Below are 19,429 nucleotides of genomic sequence, written 5' to 3'. Positions count from 1 at the left end.
TAACTCTTCAACAATCCAACTATTCTTACATTCATACTACATTATTCTTACATTCATACTACATTATTCTTACATTCATTGTACATTATTCTTACATTCATACTACATTATTCTTACATTCATTGTACATTATTCTTACATTCATACTACATTATTCTTACATTCATACTACATTATTCTTATATTCATACTATATTATTCTTACATTCATACTACATTATTCTTATATTTATTCTACATTCTTCTTACATTCACACTACATTATTCTTACATTCATACTACATTATTCTTACATTCATACTACATTATTCTTACATTTATTCTACATTATTCTTACATTCATACTACATTCTTCTTACATTCATACTACATTATTCTTACATTCATACTACATTAATCTTACATTTATTCTACATTATTCTTACATTCATACTACATTATTCTTACATTCATACTACATTATTCTTACATTCATACTACATTATTCTTACATTCATACTACATTATTCTTACATTCATACTACATTATTCATACATTATACTACATTATTCTTCCATTCATTCTACATTATTCTTACATTCATACTACATTATTCTTACATTCATACTACATTATTCTTACATTCATTGTACATTATTCTTACATTCATACTACATTATTCTTACATTCATTGTACATTATTCTTACATTCATACTACATTATTCTTACATTCATACTACATTATTCTTATATTCATACTATATTATTCTTACATTCATACTACATTATTCTTATATTTATTCTACATTCTTCTTACATTCACACTACATTATTCTTACATTCATACTACATTATTCTTACATTCATACTACATTATTCTTACATTTATTCTACATTATTCTTACATTCATACTACATTATTCTTACATTCATACTACATTATTCTTACATTCATACTACATTAATCTTACATTTATTCTACATTCTTCTTACATTCATACCACATTATTCTTACATTTATTCTACATTATTCTTACATTCATACTACATTCTTCTTACATTCATACTACATTATTCTTACATTCATACTACATTAATCTTACATTTATTCTACATTATTCTTACATTCATACTACATTATTCTTACATTCATACTACATTATTCTTACATTCATACTACATTATTCTTACATTCATACTACATTATTCTTACATTCATACTACATTATTCATACATTATACTACATTATTCTTCCATTCATTCTACATTATTCTTACATTCATACTACATTATTCTTACATTCATACTACATTATTCTTCCATTCATTCTACATTATTCTTACATTCATTCTACATTATTCTTACATTCATACTACATTATTCTTCCATTCATTCTACATTATTCTTACATTCATACTACATTATTCATACATTATACTACATTATTCTTCCATTCATTCTACATTATTCTTACATTCATACTACATTATTCTTACATTCATACTACATTATTCTTACATTCATAATACATTATTCTTACATTCATTCAACATTATTCTTACATTCATTGTACATTATTCTTACATTCATACTACATTATTCTTACATTCATACTACATTATTCTTACATTCATACTACATTATTCTTACATTCATACAACATTATTCTTACATTCATACTACATTATTCTTACATTCATACTACATTATTCTTACATTCATAATACATTATTCTTACATTCATACTACATTATTCTTACATTCATACTACATTATTCTTACATTCATAATACATTATTCTTACATTCATTCAACATTATTCTTACATTCATACTACATTATTCTTACATTCATACAACATTTTTCTTACATTCATACTACATTATGCCTCAAAACAGCAGCTTGAGGTGGTTGAGGTGGGCGGGGTTGAGATTAAGGGGATAGCGGAGGGGTGTATATTGTAGCGTCCCGGAAGAGTTAGTGCTGCAAGGTTTTCTGGGTATTTGTTCTGTTGTGTTTATGTTGTGTTACGGTGCGGATGTTCTCCCGAAATGTGTTTGTCGTTGTTGTTTGGTGTGGGTTCACAGTGTGGCGCATATTTGTAACAGTGTTAAAGTCGTTTACACGGCCACCCTCAGTGTGACCTGTATGGCTGTTGACCAAGTATGGCTTGCATTCACTTGTGTGTGTGTGAAAGCCGCATGTAAGGCAGTGCTTTTAAGGTTTATTGGCGCTGTGTACTTCTCCCTACGTCCGTGTACACAGCAGCATTATAAGAAGTCATGAATTTTACTTTTTGAAACAGATACCGATAATTTTCGATATTATATTTTAAAGCATTTATCGGTCGCTTATATCGGCAGGCCGATATTTTCATTTTTATTCTAATTACTTCTATTTGTATTTTTGTCAATTTATCTATATGTAAATTTAATTTATATTTAAAATCAGCAGCTTGATGTGATAATGTAACATTTTCACTTTAAATATGAGCACATATTTATTTATCTATTTGAGTATTACCTAGTGCAGGGGTGCCCATTACGTCGATCGCGAGCTACCAGTCGACCGCGGGGGGTGTGTCAGTCGATCTCCAGCCAGGCTTTTAAAAAAAATAGACCTAAAAATGAGTGATCATCAATCTTCACCAAGACGTCACTTAAATGACATTCACGGTACCGGAGGGTCTTGTGAGATGACGCTGGCTGCTGCAAGATCATTATTATGAAAATATGACCGAGAGGAAGGCGAGAAACACTTTTTATTTCAACAGACTCTCGCGCCGTACCTTCCGTCAAAACTCTGAAGGCCGACTGCACATTTCCTATCTTCACAATAAAAGCCCTGCTTCATGCTGCCTGCGCTAACTAAATACAGAGTCTCGGAAAACTGGCGTGCACAAGCGATCCCTCAGAAAGCTGGCGTGCACATCACTTGTGCACGCCAGCTTTCCGAGACTCTTATTTTGTTTGCGCAGGCAGCATGAAGCAGGGCTTTTATTGTGAAGACAGGAAATGTGCAGTCGGCCTTTAGAGTTTTGACGGAAGGGACGGCGCGAAAGTCTGTTGAAATAAAAAGTGTTTCTCGCCTTCCTCTCTGTCATTTTTTCATAATAATGAACTGGCAGCAGCCAGCGTCATCTCACAAGACCCTCGGGTGCCGTGAATGTCAATCAAGCAAGCTACGGAATTTGCCGCCAATGTTTTTCTTATAAAGTGTATGGAAGCTGGATGAATTAGATGCCAAAAACCAACCACTTTCATGTGGTATTGTACAGAAAGGACAACTTTTTTTCTCCTCCATTTGAAAATGTGGGCGTTATCATCATTACTGTCTGATTCCAATCAATGCAAGTCATCAGAATCAGGTAACACACCAACTTATATTCTTGTCTTTGTGAAAGAAAGACATCTATATGTGTTACACATGCTTGTATTATCATTAAACACATTCAACTTGTTTACAAAAATGTCTCTTTCATAAATAAATAAATATAAATGATATATATAAATGAGGTAGATCCCCTCGAGTTGGTCAATTGAAAAGTAGCTCGCCTGCAGAAAAAGTGTGGGCACCCCTGACCTAGTGGCATCTTAATAACATGTGTACTGTACTTTTTAGGGGTACTGCATTTGTAATTTTTTTTTAATTCAATTAGTTAATTTCTTTTAGCTTTTTTATCAAGCAACTGTACTTTGAGTGAAATCAACTTCATATAAAATATGACACAAGTAGAAAATGACAAAGACATTATGAAAAGGATTGAAATAAGTGTGTGTTGTGATGTTTCTGCAGCCGCAGCTCCTACAGAACAGGCCAGGACATAAACAACTGCCCCACCTGCCAGAGGACGGCCTGCATCATCTACAGGTACCTTTTTACATTTAAAGCACCATGGATAGTCTGGATCAGGGGTCGCCAACACGGTGCCCACGGGCACCAAGTCGCCCGTAAGGACCAGATGAGTCGCCCGCTGGCCTGTTCTAAAAATAGCTCAAATAGCAGCACTACCTAGGGAGGTGTTTAGGGCACGTCCAACCGGTTGGAGGCCACGGGGAAGACCCAGGACACGTTGGGAAGACTATGTCTCCCGGCTGGCCTGGGAACGCCTCGGGATCCCCCGGGAAGAGCTAGACGAAGTGGCTGGGGAGAGGGAAGTCTGGGTTTCCCTGCTTAGGTTGTTGCCCCCGCGACCCGACCTCGGATAAGCGGAAGAAGATGGATGGATAGCAGCACTTACCAGTGAGCTGCCTCTATTTTTTAAATTGTATTTATTTACTAGCAAGCTGGTCTCGCTTTGCTGGACATTTTTAATTCTAAGAGAGACAAAATTCAAATAGAATTTGAAAATCCAAGAAAATATTTTACATGTTTAAATAAATTCATATTTTTTTTTACTTTGCTTCTTGTAAATCTCAGAAAGACAATTTTAGAGAAAAAAATACAACCTTGAAAATGATTTTAGGATTTTTAAACACATATACCTTTTTTAAAATTCCTTCCTCTTCTTTCCTGACAATTTAAATCGTTGTTCAAGTAAATATATTTTTTTATTGTAAAGAATGATAAATAATGTTTTATTTAATTCTTCATTTTAGCTTCTGTTTTTTCGACGAAGAATATTTGTGAAATATGTCAAAATTCAAAAAAAAAATTCTGGCAAACCTAGAAAATCTGTAGAATCAAATTTAAATCGTATTTCAAAGTCTTTCGAATTCCTTTTAAAATTTTTGCTCTGGAAAATCTAGAAGAAATAAGGATTTGTCTTTTTTAGAAATATAGCTTGGTCCAATTTGTTATATATTCTAACAAAGTGGCAGATTGGATTTTAACCTATTTAAAAAATGTCATCAAAAATATATATTTATTGGGAGGAATCATTAAGATGATCAGTGTTTCCACAAAGATAAACATCATTAATTATTAATAATAAGAGTTAAAGGTAAATTGAGCAAATTGGCTTTTTTCTGGCAATTTATTTAAATGTGTATCAAACTGGTAGCCCTTCGCATTAATCAGTACCCAAGAAGTAGCTCTTGCTTTTAAAAAGGTTGATCTGAATTATACGTTTGTAGTTCCTGGCTCCTCCTACTTCAAAACATTGTATCATTCTTTCTGGTTTATTTGTCCTTACCTTTTCATTCTGGTCCCCTGCTGAGTTTGCCCTTTCCGCTCCTTCTAATGCAATCTATGTTATTTACTGATGATGTATGAAATGCACATAGCCATCAATCAAACGCTGTAGCGATGCGCTCCTTGTGGAAGTTATTTACACCGCGCTGCTCGTCTTTGCCGTGAAATTCCACCTGTGTCGTTTATGTGTTTGAGGCCACGCCCACTTGTTTAATCCTCCATGGTTATGCAAATCAGCATGTTTCCATCCCAAGAAAGCTGCCTCGTTTACATTCCATGCCATGCCTCGTAGCCCGGATCCATGCGCTGATTGCCAAAACGCCTTTATCACCTCTCCCGCACAGAATAGTCGCTCCAAGCTGCGATGGAGGAGTGCGACAATCCGAATGCGGCTCATTCATGGTTTGACAGGTGCTAATTAACCAAACAAAACTGAGAGAATTAGCTTTGTTTGTCACATATTTCCGATTGGTGTGTGTGTGTGTGTGTGTGTGTGTAGAGGTGGGTAGAGTAGCCAAAAACTGTACTCAAGTAAGAGTACTGTTACTTTAGAGCAGGGGTGCCCACACTTTTTCTGCAGGCGAGCTACTTTTCAATTGACCAACTCAAGAGGATCTACCTCATTTATATATATCATTTATATTTATTTATTTATGAAAGAGACATTTTTGTAAACAAGTTAAATGTGTTTAATGATAATACAAGCATGTGTAACACATATAGATGTCTTTCTTTCACAAAGACAAGAATATAAGTTGGTGTATTACCTGATTCTGATGACTTGCATTGATTGGAATCAGACAGTAATGATGATAACGCCCACATTTTCAAATGGAGGAGAAAAAAAGTTGTCCTTTCTGTACAATACCACATGAAAGTGGTTGGTTTTTGGCATCTAATTCATCCAGCTTCCATACACTTAACAAGAAAAACATTGGCGGCAAATTCCGTAGCTTGCTTGATTGACATTCACGGCACCCGAGGGTCTTGTGAGATGACGCTGGCTGCTGCCACTTCATTATTATGAAAAAATGACAGAGAGGAAGGCGAGAAACACTTTTTATTTCAACAGACTTTCGGGCCGTCCCTTCCGTCAAAACTCTAAAGGCCGACTGCACATTTCCTATCTTCACAATAAAAGCCCTGCTTCATGCTGCCTGCGCTAACAAAATAAGAGTCTCGGAAAGCTGGCGTGAACGCCAGCTTTCTAAGGGATCGCTCTTTGCATGCAGTCATGCACTTCCCGGATTTTTCGGATTATAAACCGCTCCGGAGTATAAATCGCACTGGCTGAAAATGCACAGTAAAGAAGGGAAAAAAACCTATCTTAGTCGCACTGGAGCCGCATGTGGCTCTTTAGCACCATCCTTGTGGCTCCCTGGAGCTGTTTCAAAAATGTAGAAAAATAGAAAAAGATGAGGGAATTTTTTGTTTTGTTTTGTTTTTTTATGAGGACAACACATACCTGCGAACTTTGAGACCTCCGATTTTGGGAGGCGTGGGGTGAGGGGTTGTGGGGCGTGGTTGGGGGCGTGGTTAAGGGTCAAGTATTATATATATATATATTAGGGGTGGGCAAATTAATGCGTTAATTACGAGTTAACTCATCAATCTATTAACGCCGACAATTATTTTATCGCACATTTGCGTATGTTGTTTACATGCTTTTATTTTGTTAACGCCTTTTCTTAACAAGATGGCGTGGAGGGGCTCTTGGTAAAGATGGAACATTTGGCAAAAATACCGGACAATTCTGCAAATTTCCTGGCTGGCTTACAGCGTGGTCACTCCGGGATCACTTACGACCGCCAGACAATTCTGGATGTGGATAGATCGGGCCGTTTTGGACTGAATGACGCGTGCTTGCTAGACCGGCTAGCTAGCATGGGAATACTTTGCCGGCTACATCCAGCGGCCTGTGAAGCAGCGGAGTATATGTGTTGTCTGTCTATTTATGAATAATGCAGACCAGGAGTGTTGGCTGAGTTCTTAACGTTTACTTTCAGAGCGTGCATATCACAACATACAAGATGCCGTCATGGCGACACAACCTATACCGGGCTACCGCGTCACTCCTGTTGCATGCTGGGTAGGGTAGTTCTTTTATTCCCTGGCTCATAACATCACAATATAGTACCATGTATATGCGTTCAGTTTATCAAAGCACCAAGCAAACAATCGGAAAATTCCCATCATATCAATTCCTAGATATGGTCATAATTATTTTAAGTGCACTACGCAGAATAAACACAACATTATTAATATTGCTACTACGGATAATTTGATCAAAAATTCCCTAAAACAGCCCACTACCTATAATATAGGTTTTTTAAACATAAAAAAAATGTTTCTGCTGTTACCTCAGAAATTGCCTGTTCAGATGTTATGATTGTGGCTCAGAGATTTGTATGTAGATTATATTTATTTTCCATAACAAACAGGATAACTTAAATACCCTGGCAGTGGCAATAAGCTTAAATGTTTGTATTTACATTTTTGGAGTTGATTTTCATAAAATATGCTATTTAACTGCTACTGTTTAACAAGGACTGATTTAAATTGTGTTTGCACAACAAATGTTTTGGCGCTTTTGTTCATGTGGGAGAATATTCCAATAAAGGTGCACTACACACTACTTTTGAATTCATTATTGGGCTTTGCGTATACAAAGCAGTTAATCGCGATTAATCGGAGAAATAGTGCGATTAACTTCGATTAAAATATACATAAGAAATACTTTAATTTCAGTGAATTCTAGCTATATATTTATTTTATTATTTAAATAAATAAAATAAATACTTGAATATCAGTGTTCATTTATTTACACATATACACACACAACACTCATCTACTCATTGTTGAGTTAAGGGTAGAATTGTCCATCCTTGTTCTATTCACAGACACTCGTTTTCTAACAATATGCATGTACAGTAGATGGCAGTATTGTCCTGTTTAAGAGTGTCACAACATTGCTGTTTACGGCAGAAAAAATGTTTTACTCCAGCTCCATGCGGACCTCCGTGAGAACAGCCTATTTTCACGTCCGCTTTCCCACAATATAAACAGCGTGTCTGCCCAATGGCGTTATAACTGTAGAATGATCGAGGGCTAGTGCTTGGTTTCTTATGTGGGTTTATTGTTATGCAGTTTCATTAACGTCCTCCCAGCGCGGTAACAACACACAACAACAGCAGGCACATTTTCGTCTACCGTAAGGTTATAACGTCATTGGGCAGACACGCTGTTTATATTGTGGGAGAGCGGACGTGAAAATAGACTGTCCTCACCGAGGTCCGCATGGAGCTGGAGGGAGCGTGGCCTCCAGCTCTGCCTGAATTTTGGGAGATTTTCGGGAGAAAATTTGTCCCGGGAGGTTTTTGGGGGAAGCGCTGAATTTCGGGAGTCTCCCGGAAAATCCGGGAGAGTTGGCAAGTATGGGACAACATGACACAAACCTCCCTAATTATTAGAAATCCCAGTGTTTATATCAAACATGATTCTCTGATGAGAGCATTTGGCCAGCACTGTTTTGTCTTACTAATTTTGAAGTCGAAGTGAAGTGAATTATATTTATATAGCGCTTTTCTCCAGTGACTCAAAGCGCTTTACATTGTGAAACCCAGTATTTAAGTTACATTTTTAAAGCAGTGCGGGTGGCACTGGGAGCAGGAGGGTAAAGTGTCTTGCCCAAGGACACAACGGCAGTGACTAGGATGGCAGAAGCGGGTATCGAACCTGGAACCCTCAAGTTGCTGGCACGGCCACTCTACCAACTGAGCTATACCGCCCCAAAGACCGGCTGTCTTTGAACTCACCGTAGTTTGTTAACATGTATAACTTTATTCAAAGATGCCAGAGAAAGCTATATTTTATGCCACTCATTCGTCGTCTGATTTTGTCCACCAAACCTTTTTTACTGTGTGTGAATGCTCAGAGGTGAGCTTTGTTGCTGTCATTGACTTTTGTGGAGTGCTAATCAGACATATTTGGTCAATGCACGACTGCAAGAAAATCGATGCTAACATGCTATTTAGGCTAGCTATATGTACATATTGCATCATTATGCCTCGTGTGTGGCTTTATTTGAGATCATTTATAATATCACATACTTTTATGGTCTTTGCATATCATTTAGTTTTGCATGTCTCTTTAAACATTATCTATGTGTAATATTGGCTGCATTTCTGATTGTTGTTTGTGTGCCATGTTGTTCCAGACCACAGCAAACATTACCTAGCTTGCCAAAGATTGTAATAAATCTTCCCAGGCCAATAGCATGGGAAGCTATGGCTAACTTTAGTGTAGGAACAAGAATCAAGAATCACAGGAATAACCAAAGATAACTTGTTGCGTGGAGCAAACAAAGAAGCCTTAAATAATGCCTTTGATTGGTGCTCGGGCAACAGGTGAGCGTCCTGAACAGCAATCAGAGACAGGTGAAAAAAAGAAGTAGCCATGGTAACTCAACAAACTCAAGGGTGCACAACAACAGGAAGTAAGGGAGTCCAAAACTAACCAAAAATAATAAAAAAATTAAAGCTGCAAGCAGCGTTGGTCGGGTCCGCCTTTAGCCGCTGCCAAGCCGTGGTCTAAGTCAGACCTACATAGAAGTTTTTGCTACATGTCTCTACAACATTCCTAACAGAAGTTACAAGCAGTTTTGTCAGGGTTTTTTCTTAGGGGGCGCTAAAGCGCAATTAGGACTTTAGGGGTTTGGTTTTTTATTAGATGGCAATTTTTGCCAGTCCTGATGTGTGTGTAAAATTTGGTGAGTTTTGAATCATTTTAAGGGGGTCAAATTACAGCTCAAAGAGGCAAAAATGACATTTTTTACGAAAATTTGCGCAGGGGTTCTTTGAAGGCACGTAAAATCAAAACCAGAGCAGTAATCAAAACTCTGATCTATGCTTTTAATCAGAAGGGTCCAAACTCTCTCCTGTGCGAGTTTGAAGCCAAAAAGACAAACGCGCTCAGAGGAGATAACTTTTGAAAAAAGTCCTTTTGCTTCCTCTGTTTGCCACATCCACGACTTGGGGTTTATCAGTTATGGCACGTCATTTACAAAACTTTTATTTTGAAGGGGTAAATTTTAACTTCCTGTTGATTTTTGCTGAAGTATGTCAATTATTAAAATGTAGGTCTAAGTGAGACCTACATAGAGGTTTTTGTTTCAGGTCTCTCCGACATTCCTGTAAACATTCATGTAAACAAACACCATGGATGGATCCACACCTGACATCCACTGTAATGATACCAAGTACAGGAGCGTATCTAATCGATACTACTATTATTACATCAATGTTTTTTTTGGGCACCACATCATCATCTTTTGTTTTTTTTTATGTTATGTATATTATGTTTATAAACACAGGAAATACATCCCTGGACACATGAGGAGTTTGAAATATGACCAACGTATGATCCTGTAACTACTTGGTATCGGATCGATACCCACATTTCTAGTATCACCCAAAACTAATGTAAAGCATCCAAACAACATAAGTTGTTAGCGATTATTATATTTTAACAGAAGTGAACATGTTGAAATAGAAAATAAGCAGATATTAAGAGTAAATGAACAAGTAGATTCATAATTATTTTTTTACAGTTTGTCCCTTATAATGTTGACAAAATAATAGGTGTATAAATGACACAATATGTTACTGCAGACTAATTAGGAGTCTTTGTTTGTTTACTTACTACTAAAAGACAAGTTGTCTTGTATGTTCAACATTCTATTGAAGGACAAACTTGCAATAATAAACATCTTATACATTTTGGTATTGGTACCAAAACACACTAATTCAGACTCCTCTACAATAATGTTTTGATCAATCCCTTAAAGGGGATTCTTGTCAGCGGAAATTAGCCAGGGTTGGACGGAAGTTGAATCACACCTGGGATTGACTCCTAATTATTTGTGATGTGAAAAAAAAAAAGTTAAAAAAATGAAGGTTTTGATGTGGTTTGGCTGCCTGGAGATATTTTTGCTATTGCCGCCCCCAATGAGTGTGAATGATAGGAGACAAAGAGGATGAACTCTCCACAGCCTCCCTGTTGTCATGCCTGAGCTTAACCGGCTCCAACATATTTGTCTTATTGTAGAAAACAAGCTAGTCCCTCTATTACAGGGGTGCCCATTACGTCGATCGCGAGCTACCAGTCGACCGCGGGGGGTGTGTCAGTCGATCTCCAGCCAGGCTTTTAAAAAAAATAGACCTAAAAATTAGTGATCATCAATCTTCACCAAGACGTCACTTAAATGACATTCACGGTACCGGAGGGTCTTGTGAGATGACGCTGGCTGCTGCAAGATCATTATTATGAAAATATGACCGAGAGGAAGGCGAGAAACACTTTTTATTTCAACAGACTCTCGCGCCGTACCTTCCGTCAAAACTCTAAAGGCCGACTGCACATTTCCTATCTTCACAATAAAAGCCCTGCTTGATGCTGCCTGCGCTAACTAAATACAGAGTCTCGGAAAACTGGCGTGCACAAGCGATCCCTCAGAAAGCTGGCGTGCACATCACTTGTGCACGCCAGCTTTCCGAGACTCTTATTTTGTTAGCGCAGGCAGCATGAAGCAGGGCTTTTATTGTGAAGATAGGAAATGTGCAGTCGGCCTTTAGAGTTTTGACGGAAGGGACGGCGCGAAAGTCTGTTGAAATAAAAAGTGTTTCTCGCCTTCCTCTCTGTCATTTTTTCATAATAATGAACTGGCAGCAGCCAGCGTCATCTCACAAGACCCTCGGGTGCCGTGAATGTCAATCAAGCAAGCTACGGAATTTGCCGCCAATGTTTTTCTTGTAAAGTGTATGGAAGCTGGATGAATTAGATGCCAAAAACCAACCACTTTCATGTGGTATTGTACAGAAAGGACAACTTTTTTTCTCCTCCATTTGAAAATGTGGGCGTTATCATCATTACTGTCTGATTCCAATCAATGCAAGTCATCAGAATCAGGTAATACACCAACTTATATTCTTGTCTTCGTGAAAGAAAGACATCTATATGTGTTACACATGCTTGTATTATCATTAAACACATTTAATTTGTTTACAAAAATGTCTCTTTCATAAATAAATAAATATAAATGATATATATAAATTTAGGTAGATCCCCTCGAGTTGGTCAATTGAAAAGTAGCTCGCCTGCAGAAAAAGTGTGGGCACCCCTGAACTATTATATCCCAACATGGAGTGCTCAGACTAATAATCCTTCTCATTGGTGAAGAAAGTTGCAAGTTTGACAAAGCAGGTGAGAAACAATATGAGGTTCAAGACAGCAAAGTACAAATGTGGCTCTTTTCTATGTCTTGGCCAACAATAATCTTCAATGAAGGTAACTCTTATCCATTAAATGTGTTTTTTTTTATGAATATTGAGCTGCGTTTCAGGCGGAAGGCGGTGTACACCCTGGACAAGTCGCCACCTCATCACAGGGCCAACACAGATAGACAGACAACATTCACACTCACATTCACACACTAGGGAGTATTTAGTGTTGCCAATCAACCTATCCCCAGGTGCATGTCTTTGGAGGTGGGAGGGGCCTATCCCCAGGTGCATGTCTTAGGAGGTGGGAGGAAGCCGGAGTAGAACCCACGCAGTCACTAGGAGAACATGCAAACTCCGCACAGAAAGATCCCGAGCCCAGGATTGAACCCAGGACCTTGGTATTGTGAGGCAGACTCACTAAACCCTCTTCCACCGTGCTGCCTCTGGAATATACAAACTGCTTGTTTAAAAAAATCAGTTTTGTGTTAACATTTTTAGGCTATAAAACTGACTGGATTTAGATTTGTCTCTAATGGCGAAAACATATTTGTGTTTTACTATTTAAAACAGGTAAAAACTACCGTATTTTTCGGATATGTTTTTGTGATGTGTTTCTTACCGGTGACATCATTGGATTATTCGTCCTCCTGCAGCAGCTGTTTAAAAGGCAGCTGTGAGCTTGGCTCCTCGGCTTCTCTCTCAGACACTGCGTGTTCACCGCAGCCATCCGACCTCGAGGAATGTCTTTACAATCTTTAAAATCTCACTAAAACACTATTAAAACAATACGCAGATAAGGGATCTTACCGAATTATCCTAGTAAATTAACCTAATAGCATCTGAATTGCTCAAAACGTTCAACAGTCCAGGGTCTCCGTTTTGGTATTTTAGGCTTCATTATGCACCACACATTTTCAGAGGGGCACTTTTACCAGTGTGTTACATAGCCTTTCCTTTTAACTACACTCAGTAAATGTTTGGGAACTGAGGAGACACATTTTTGAAGCTTTTCATTTGGAATTATTTCCCATTTTTGCTTGATGTACAGCTTAAGTTGTTCCACAGTCATTTTAGGCTTCATAATGTGCTACACATTTTCAATGGGAGACAGGTCTGGACTACAGGCAGGCCCGCCTAGTACCCCCACTCTTGTGACTTGGCATGGTCTTGCTGAAATAAGCAGGGGCGTCCATGATAACGTTGCTTGGATGACAACATATGTTGCTCCAAGACCTGTATGTACCTTTCAGCATTAATGGTGCCTTCACAGATGTGTAAGTTACCCATTCCTTGGGCACTAATGCACCCCCATACCATCACACATGCTGGCTTTTCAACTTTGCGCCTAGAACAATCTGGATGGTTCTTTTCCACGACGTCCACAGTTTCCAAAAATAATTTGCATACCGTATTTCTTTGAATTGCCGCCGGGTATATAGTAAGCGCCTGACTAGAATTACTGCCGGGTCAAACTCGTTTCGCAAAATAATTAGCGCATGCTTACTTAGCATTACCGCCGGCTCAGGATTAAAGCCGGGTCAAACTCGTTTCGCAAAATATTATTTTTATTAGCGAATGTCGAGAATTTCCACCGGGTAAAACTCGTCACGTCACGAGTGACACTTCACCTGTCATCATTTTCAAAATGGAGGAGGCTGATTTCAATCATTTGAAATCGCATAAAGGGAAGAAGATTACGAGCTATTCAGTAGGATTTAAGGTCCAAGCTATTGAATATGCTAAAAAGAACAGTAAGCAGCTATGTTTTATTAATATACCGTAGCTGCGTGTGTCAAATATGAGTCATTAAATGACTCCCGCCTCCTGGTGGTAGAGGGCGCTAGTGATCCTTCTTGCGACTACTCGGCTGCAGAAGAAGTGACAACAAGCAGCAAGCCTTTATTTTTTCCTCTCGCTTGCACTTTTAACATGGAGGATTACATATCTAAAATAACAGTTTTCTAAACTGGACTTTCAATCAAAGCAGGAGGTAATAAAGGACGATCTCCATCGAGACGGAGAGACTTTTAAAACTGAAAAACAGATAAGGAAGACTTCTATAAACAAGTTATCGATGCTTTTGATCAGAAGGAGCTGCGCATGGACTTCATTTATAAGTAAAGGGAAGACCGTAATAAAATGTTTTTTATTAAATGTGCTTTTCATGATGGTATCCTTACATCACACTCAAATTTTTAAGCGCAGGCCTAAATTTACCACATGCCTTTGGTAAACGATACGGAAGGTCCTGCAGTCCTGGGTTTAAATCCAGGCTCGGGATCTTTCTGTGTGGAGTTTGCATGTTCTCCCCCGTGAATGCGTGGGTTCCCTCCGGGTACTCCGGCTTCCTCCCACCTCCAAATACATGCACCTGGGGATAGGCCCCTCCCACCTCCAAAGACATGCACCTGGGGATAAGCCCCTCCCACCTCCAAAGACATGCACCTGGGTATAGGCCCCTCCCACCTCCAAAGACATGCACCTGGGGATAGGCCCCTCCCACCTCCAAAGACATGCACCTGGGGATAGGCCCCTCCCACCTCCAAAGACATGCACCTGGGGATAGGTTGATTGGCAACACTAAATGGTCCCTAGAATGTTGTCCGTCTATCTGTGTAGGCCCTGTGATGAGGTGGCGACTTGTCCAGGGTGTACCCCGCCTTCCGCCCGATTATAGCTGAGATAGGCGCCAGCGACCCCGAAAGGGAATAAGCGGTAGAAAATGAATGGATGGAAAAATGGAGTTTTAAAATAATTAGCTCCCCGGCGGCAATTCAAGGAAATTCTGTATTTGGATGGGAAACTGTGCTGTGTAGAGAAGTCCAGGACTGGCTTGGTCCTTGCCCTCCAGGATCATGGCCATGGTGTAATTATCGATAGAACCAAGGACAGCATGTAGACTGTTATGTTGCATTGTTGTGAACATGATCTGTCTGGCCTGGTACTTGGTCTTCCTATGATTTATTCATGGATGCTATCTTCTTCCCCATTAGAGCTTTAACCTCCCTGCCTGGTTCCCTCCCTCCTTACTCCCCTGCTCCCTTGCAGCCAAGAAGCCTGGACCTTCTCCGTTGTCCTGGCTCCTCGCCTCTGTGGCCCCTCACTCAGCCTCTCTTCCTCCTCTCAGTCTCTTTCCTTCTTTTTCCTCATTCGCTCCGCGCTGACCTCAGATTTATGAAAGTCCAGGTTCCTTTTCAAAACTCCATCTATCTGAAAGCTTTCTTTTCCTGTCTGCTCTCAGCGACCAAGCCTCCCGCATCCCGCAAGATAAATGTGCTGGCAGGAAGGGGAAGCAATACATCATACAGACAAAAGTCTTGGGACACACCTTTTCATCAAAGGAGTCCGGATTAGGGATCGTCTCCTCGGGTTCCGCTTAAGTTGTTGTACTTCACACATTTTAGACATCCCCTATGCTTTAAATCAGGGGTCACCAACCTTTTTGAAAGCAAGAGCTACTTCTTGGGTACTGATTAATGCCAAGGGCTACCAGTTTGATACACACTTAAATAAATTGCCAGAAAAAGTCAATTTGCTCAATTTACCTTTAACTCCATGTTATTATGAATAATTAATGATATTTATCTTTATGGAAACACTGATCATCTTAATGATTTCTCACAATAAATATATATTTTTGATGACATGTTTTAAATAGGTTAAAATCCAATCTGCACTTTGTTAGAATATATAACAAATTGGACCAAGCTATATTTCTAACAAAGACAAATCATAATTTCTTCTAGATTTTCCAGAACAAAAATTTGAAATAAGATTTAAATTTGATTCTACAGATTTTCTAGATTTGCAGGAATATTTTTTGGGGGGATTTTAATCATAATAAGTTTGAAGACATATTTCACAAATATTCTTTTTCGAAAAAACAGAAGCTAAAATGAAAAATTAAATCAAAACGTATTTATTTTTCTTAACAATAAATTACAAAATAAATGTATTCAAACATTGATTTAAATTGTCAGGAAAGAAAAGGAAGAAAAGGTAAAAAGCGTCTTTTCCTGTCTTGCTCGTAATGTTTTCAAGTCTAAATTGAATTTCAAAGTTTACCACCTTTTTGGGGTTATGAACGCAACTTTCTGCTGTAAAGCTGAGAGGCGATGCAGCAGCTCACCGGCTCAATGACTGCAGTCGCTGAGATCAAGACGCTGCATAGCTCGGTTGGTAGAGTGGCCGTGTCAGCAACTTGAGGGTTGCAGGTTCGATTCCCACTTGTGCCATCCTAGTCACTGCCGTTGCGTCCTTGGGCAAGACACTTTACCCACCTGCTCCCAGTGCCACCCACACTGCTTTAAATTTAACTTAGATATTGGGTGTCACTATTTGAGTCACTTGAGAAAAGTGCTATATAAATATAATTCACTTCACTTCCTCAGTGTTAGCTCTTGTAACAACAATGTCGCTAATATTGAGTTAAAATGCAGGTCACGATGACTCTCATTCGCTACATTGTTAGCCATAGTCACAGTTGTGTAGTAAAAATTGGAACTCATAAAAAAAGAGAAAGACATGAGTCTTCTTGTCTTACAGTGGGATTGTGGATAATAGACGAATCCTCCCCAAAAGTGCAATTCCTCTCTAAGCTTTAGACCAAGGGTCTCAGACACGCGGCCCGCGAGATGTTATTTTGCGGCCCCCACTTTAATATGAAAGTTTAATGTTAGTGCGGCCCGCAAGTTTTATATGAATGCCGCTTGCCAGCGTTGTGTTATTTGGCTCCAAAATGGCTCTTTCAACGTTCTGGGTTGCCTACCCCTGCGTCGGTGGATAAGCGGCAAATGAGTGAAAGCGTTGCTATGGAGATGAGGTTTTTCTTAAATGCCTGGCTGCAGTCACACCGCGGCACCTGTCCGTCAGTAATAACAGTCCCCGATAACCTGGACCAATTCAAACTGTTTTTTGTTTTTTTTATTGTTTAATTTGCATTGCCTCACACGATGAACACTACATCAATCAATCAATCAATCAATGTTTACTTATATAGCCCTAAATCACTAGTGTCTCAAAGGGCTGCACAAACCACTACGACATCCTCGGTAGGCCCACATAAGGGCAAGGAAAACTCACACCCAGTGGGACGTCGGTGACAATGATGACTATGAGAACCTTGGAGAGGAGGAAAGCAATGGATGTCGAGCGGGTCTAACATGATACTGTGAAAGTTCAATCCATAATGGATCCAACACAGTCGTAAGAGTCCTTGAAAGTAGAACATCAAGTGTTGCAAAGCTGTGTCATCAACACTCACAAGTATAAAACTATATTTTTAAGTAATAAATTATTTCAAGCATGAAAAAAAAATAAAATCATGACTTTAACACAATTGTGTCTTATATTAAAAAAAAAATGACAGCCTAATGGACTTTGCTGTTTTATTTTCAATGAAACACTTGTAAATAGGTACTTGTACCTTATTTTAAGGTATTTTTGGGTTCATTGAGGTTAGCTCATTTCACTTGTTTTGGAAAGTCTTGCCAAGCCAAATTGTCTTCTTCTATTGGCGGATATTTTTTTTAAATTCAAATAAAATACTTCCTCATGTCTGATGCTTTTTTTCCTCTGTGAAAAATGAGCCACGTAATAAAAAAAACTAGGGCCGGGCAACGATTAAAATTTTTAATCGAAGTTAATCGCACTATTTCTATGATTAATCGCGATTAACTGCATTGTATACGCAAAGCCCAATAATGAATTCAAAAGTAGTGTGTAGTGCACCTTTATTGGAATATTCTCCCACATGAACAAAAGCGCCAAAACATTTGTTGTGCAAACACAATTTAAATCAGTCCTTGTTAAACAGTAGCAGTTAAATAGCATATTTGATGAAAATCAACTCCAAAAATGTAAATACAAACATTTAAGCTTATTGCCACTGCCAGGGTATTTAAGTTATCCTGTTTGTTATGGAAAATAAATATAATCTACATACAAATCTCTGAGCCACAATCATAACATCTGAACAGGCAATTTCTGAGGTAACAGCAGAAACATTTTTTTTATCAGGGATCTTATGTTTAAAAAACCTATATTATAGGTAGTGGGCTGTTTTAGGGAATTTTTGATCAAATTATCCGTAGTAGCAATATTAAGAATGTCGTGTTTATTCTGCGTAGTGCACTTAAAATAATTATGACCATATCTAGGAATTGATATGATGGGAATTTTCCAATTGTTTGCTTGGTGCTTTGATAAACTGAACGCATATACATGGTACTATATTGTGATGTTATGAGCCAGGGAATTAAGAACTACCCTACCCAGCATGCAACAGGAGTGACGAGCATGCGCAGTAGCCCGGTATAGGTTGTGTGTCGCCATAACGGCATCTTGTATGTTGTGATATGCACGCTCTGAAAGCAAACGTTAAGAACTCAGCCAACACTCCTGGTCTGCATTATTCATAAATAGACAGACAACACATATACTCCGCTGCTTCACAGGCCGCTGGATGTAGCCGGCAAAGTATTCCCACGCTAGCTAGCCGGTCTAATTCAGTCCAAAACGGCCCGATCTATCCACATCCAGAATTGTCTGGCGGTCGTAAGTGATCCCGGAGTGACCACGCTGTAAGCCAGCCATGAAATTTGCGGAATTGTCCGCTATTTTTGCCAAATGTTCCATCTTTACCAAGAGCCCCTCCACGCCATCTTGTTAAGAAAAGGCGTTAACAAAATAAAAGCATGTAAACAACATACGCAAATGTGCGATAAAATAATTGTCGGCGTTAATCGATTGATGAGTTAACTCGTAATTAACGCATTAATTTGCCCACCCCTAAAAAAAACTAAACGACTCGACACTCATGTGTTTGTTGATTCTAACCAGATAGGTTGATTGGCAGCACTAAATGTTCGCTAGTGTGTGAATGTTGTCTTTCTATCTGTGTTGCCCCTGTGGCGACTTGTCCAGGGTGTACGCCGCCCCCCGCCTGAATGCAGCTGAGATAAGCCCCGTCACCCCAAAAGGGACAAGCGGTAGACAATGGATGGATGGATGGCCTCTAATCAGATTGCTCTTTG

The 19,429-nt window shown here is 38.8% G+C and overlaps 2 protein-coding genes across 2 annotated transcripts in view; one reads left to right on the top strand and one right to left on the bottom strand.

Annotated features, from left to right (window-relative positions):
- LOC133552549 (dedicator of cytokinesis protein 2-like) overlaps positions 1–19,429 on the bottom strand; it is a 393,779-nt gene that overhangs the window by 172,536 nt on the left and 201,814 nt on the right. The gene's annotated exons all lie outside the window — the stretch shown is intronic.
- Positions 1–19,429, top strand: part of LOC133552550 (uncharacterized) — a 77,197-nt gene that overhangs the window by 52,067 nt on the left and 5,701 nt on the right. Inside the window, exon 3 of the mRNA XM_061899790.1 lies at positions 3,778–3,852. Within this exon, the coding sequence (XP_061755774.1) occupies positions 3,778–3,852 (75 nt within the window). The remainder of the gene's footprint in view (positions 1–3,777; positions 3,853–19,429) is intronic.

This window comes from Nerophis ophidion, linkage group LG05 (genome assembly GCF_033978795.1).
Source record: "Nerophis ophidion isolate RoL-2023_Sa linkage group LG05, RoL_Noph_v1.0, whole genome shotgun sequence".
NCBI classification, from domain to species: Eukaryota; Metazoa; Chordata; class Actinopteri; order Syngnathiformes; family Syngnathidae; genus Nerophis; species Nerophis ophidion.
Note: the sequence above shows the minus strand (reverse complement) of the source record. Positions and strands in the feature narration are given on the sequence as shown.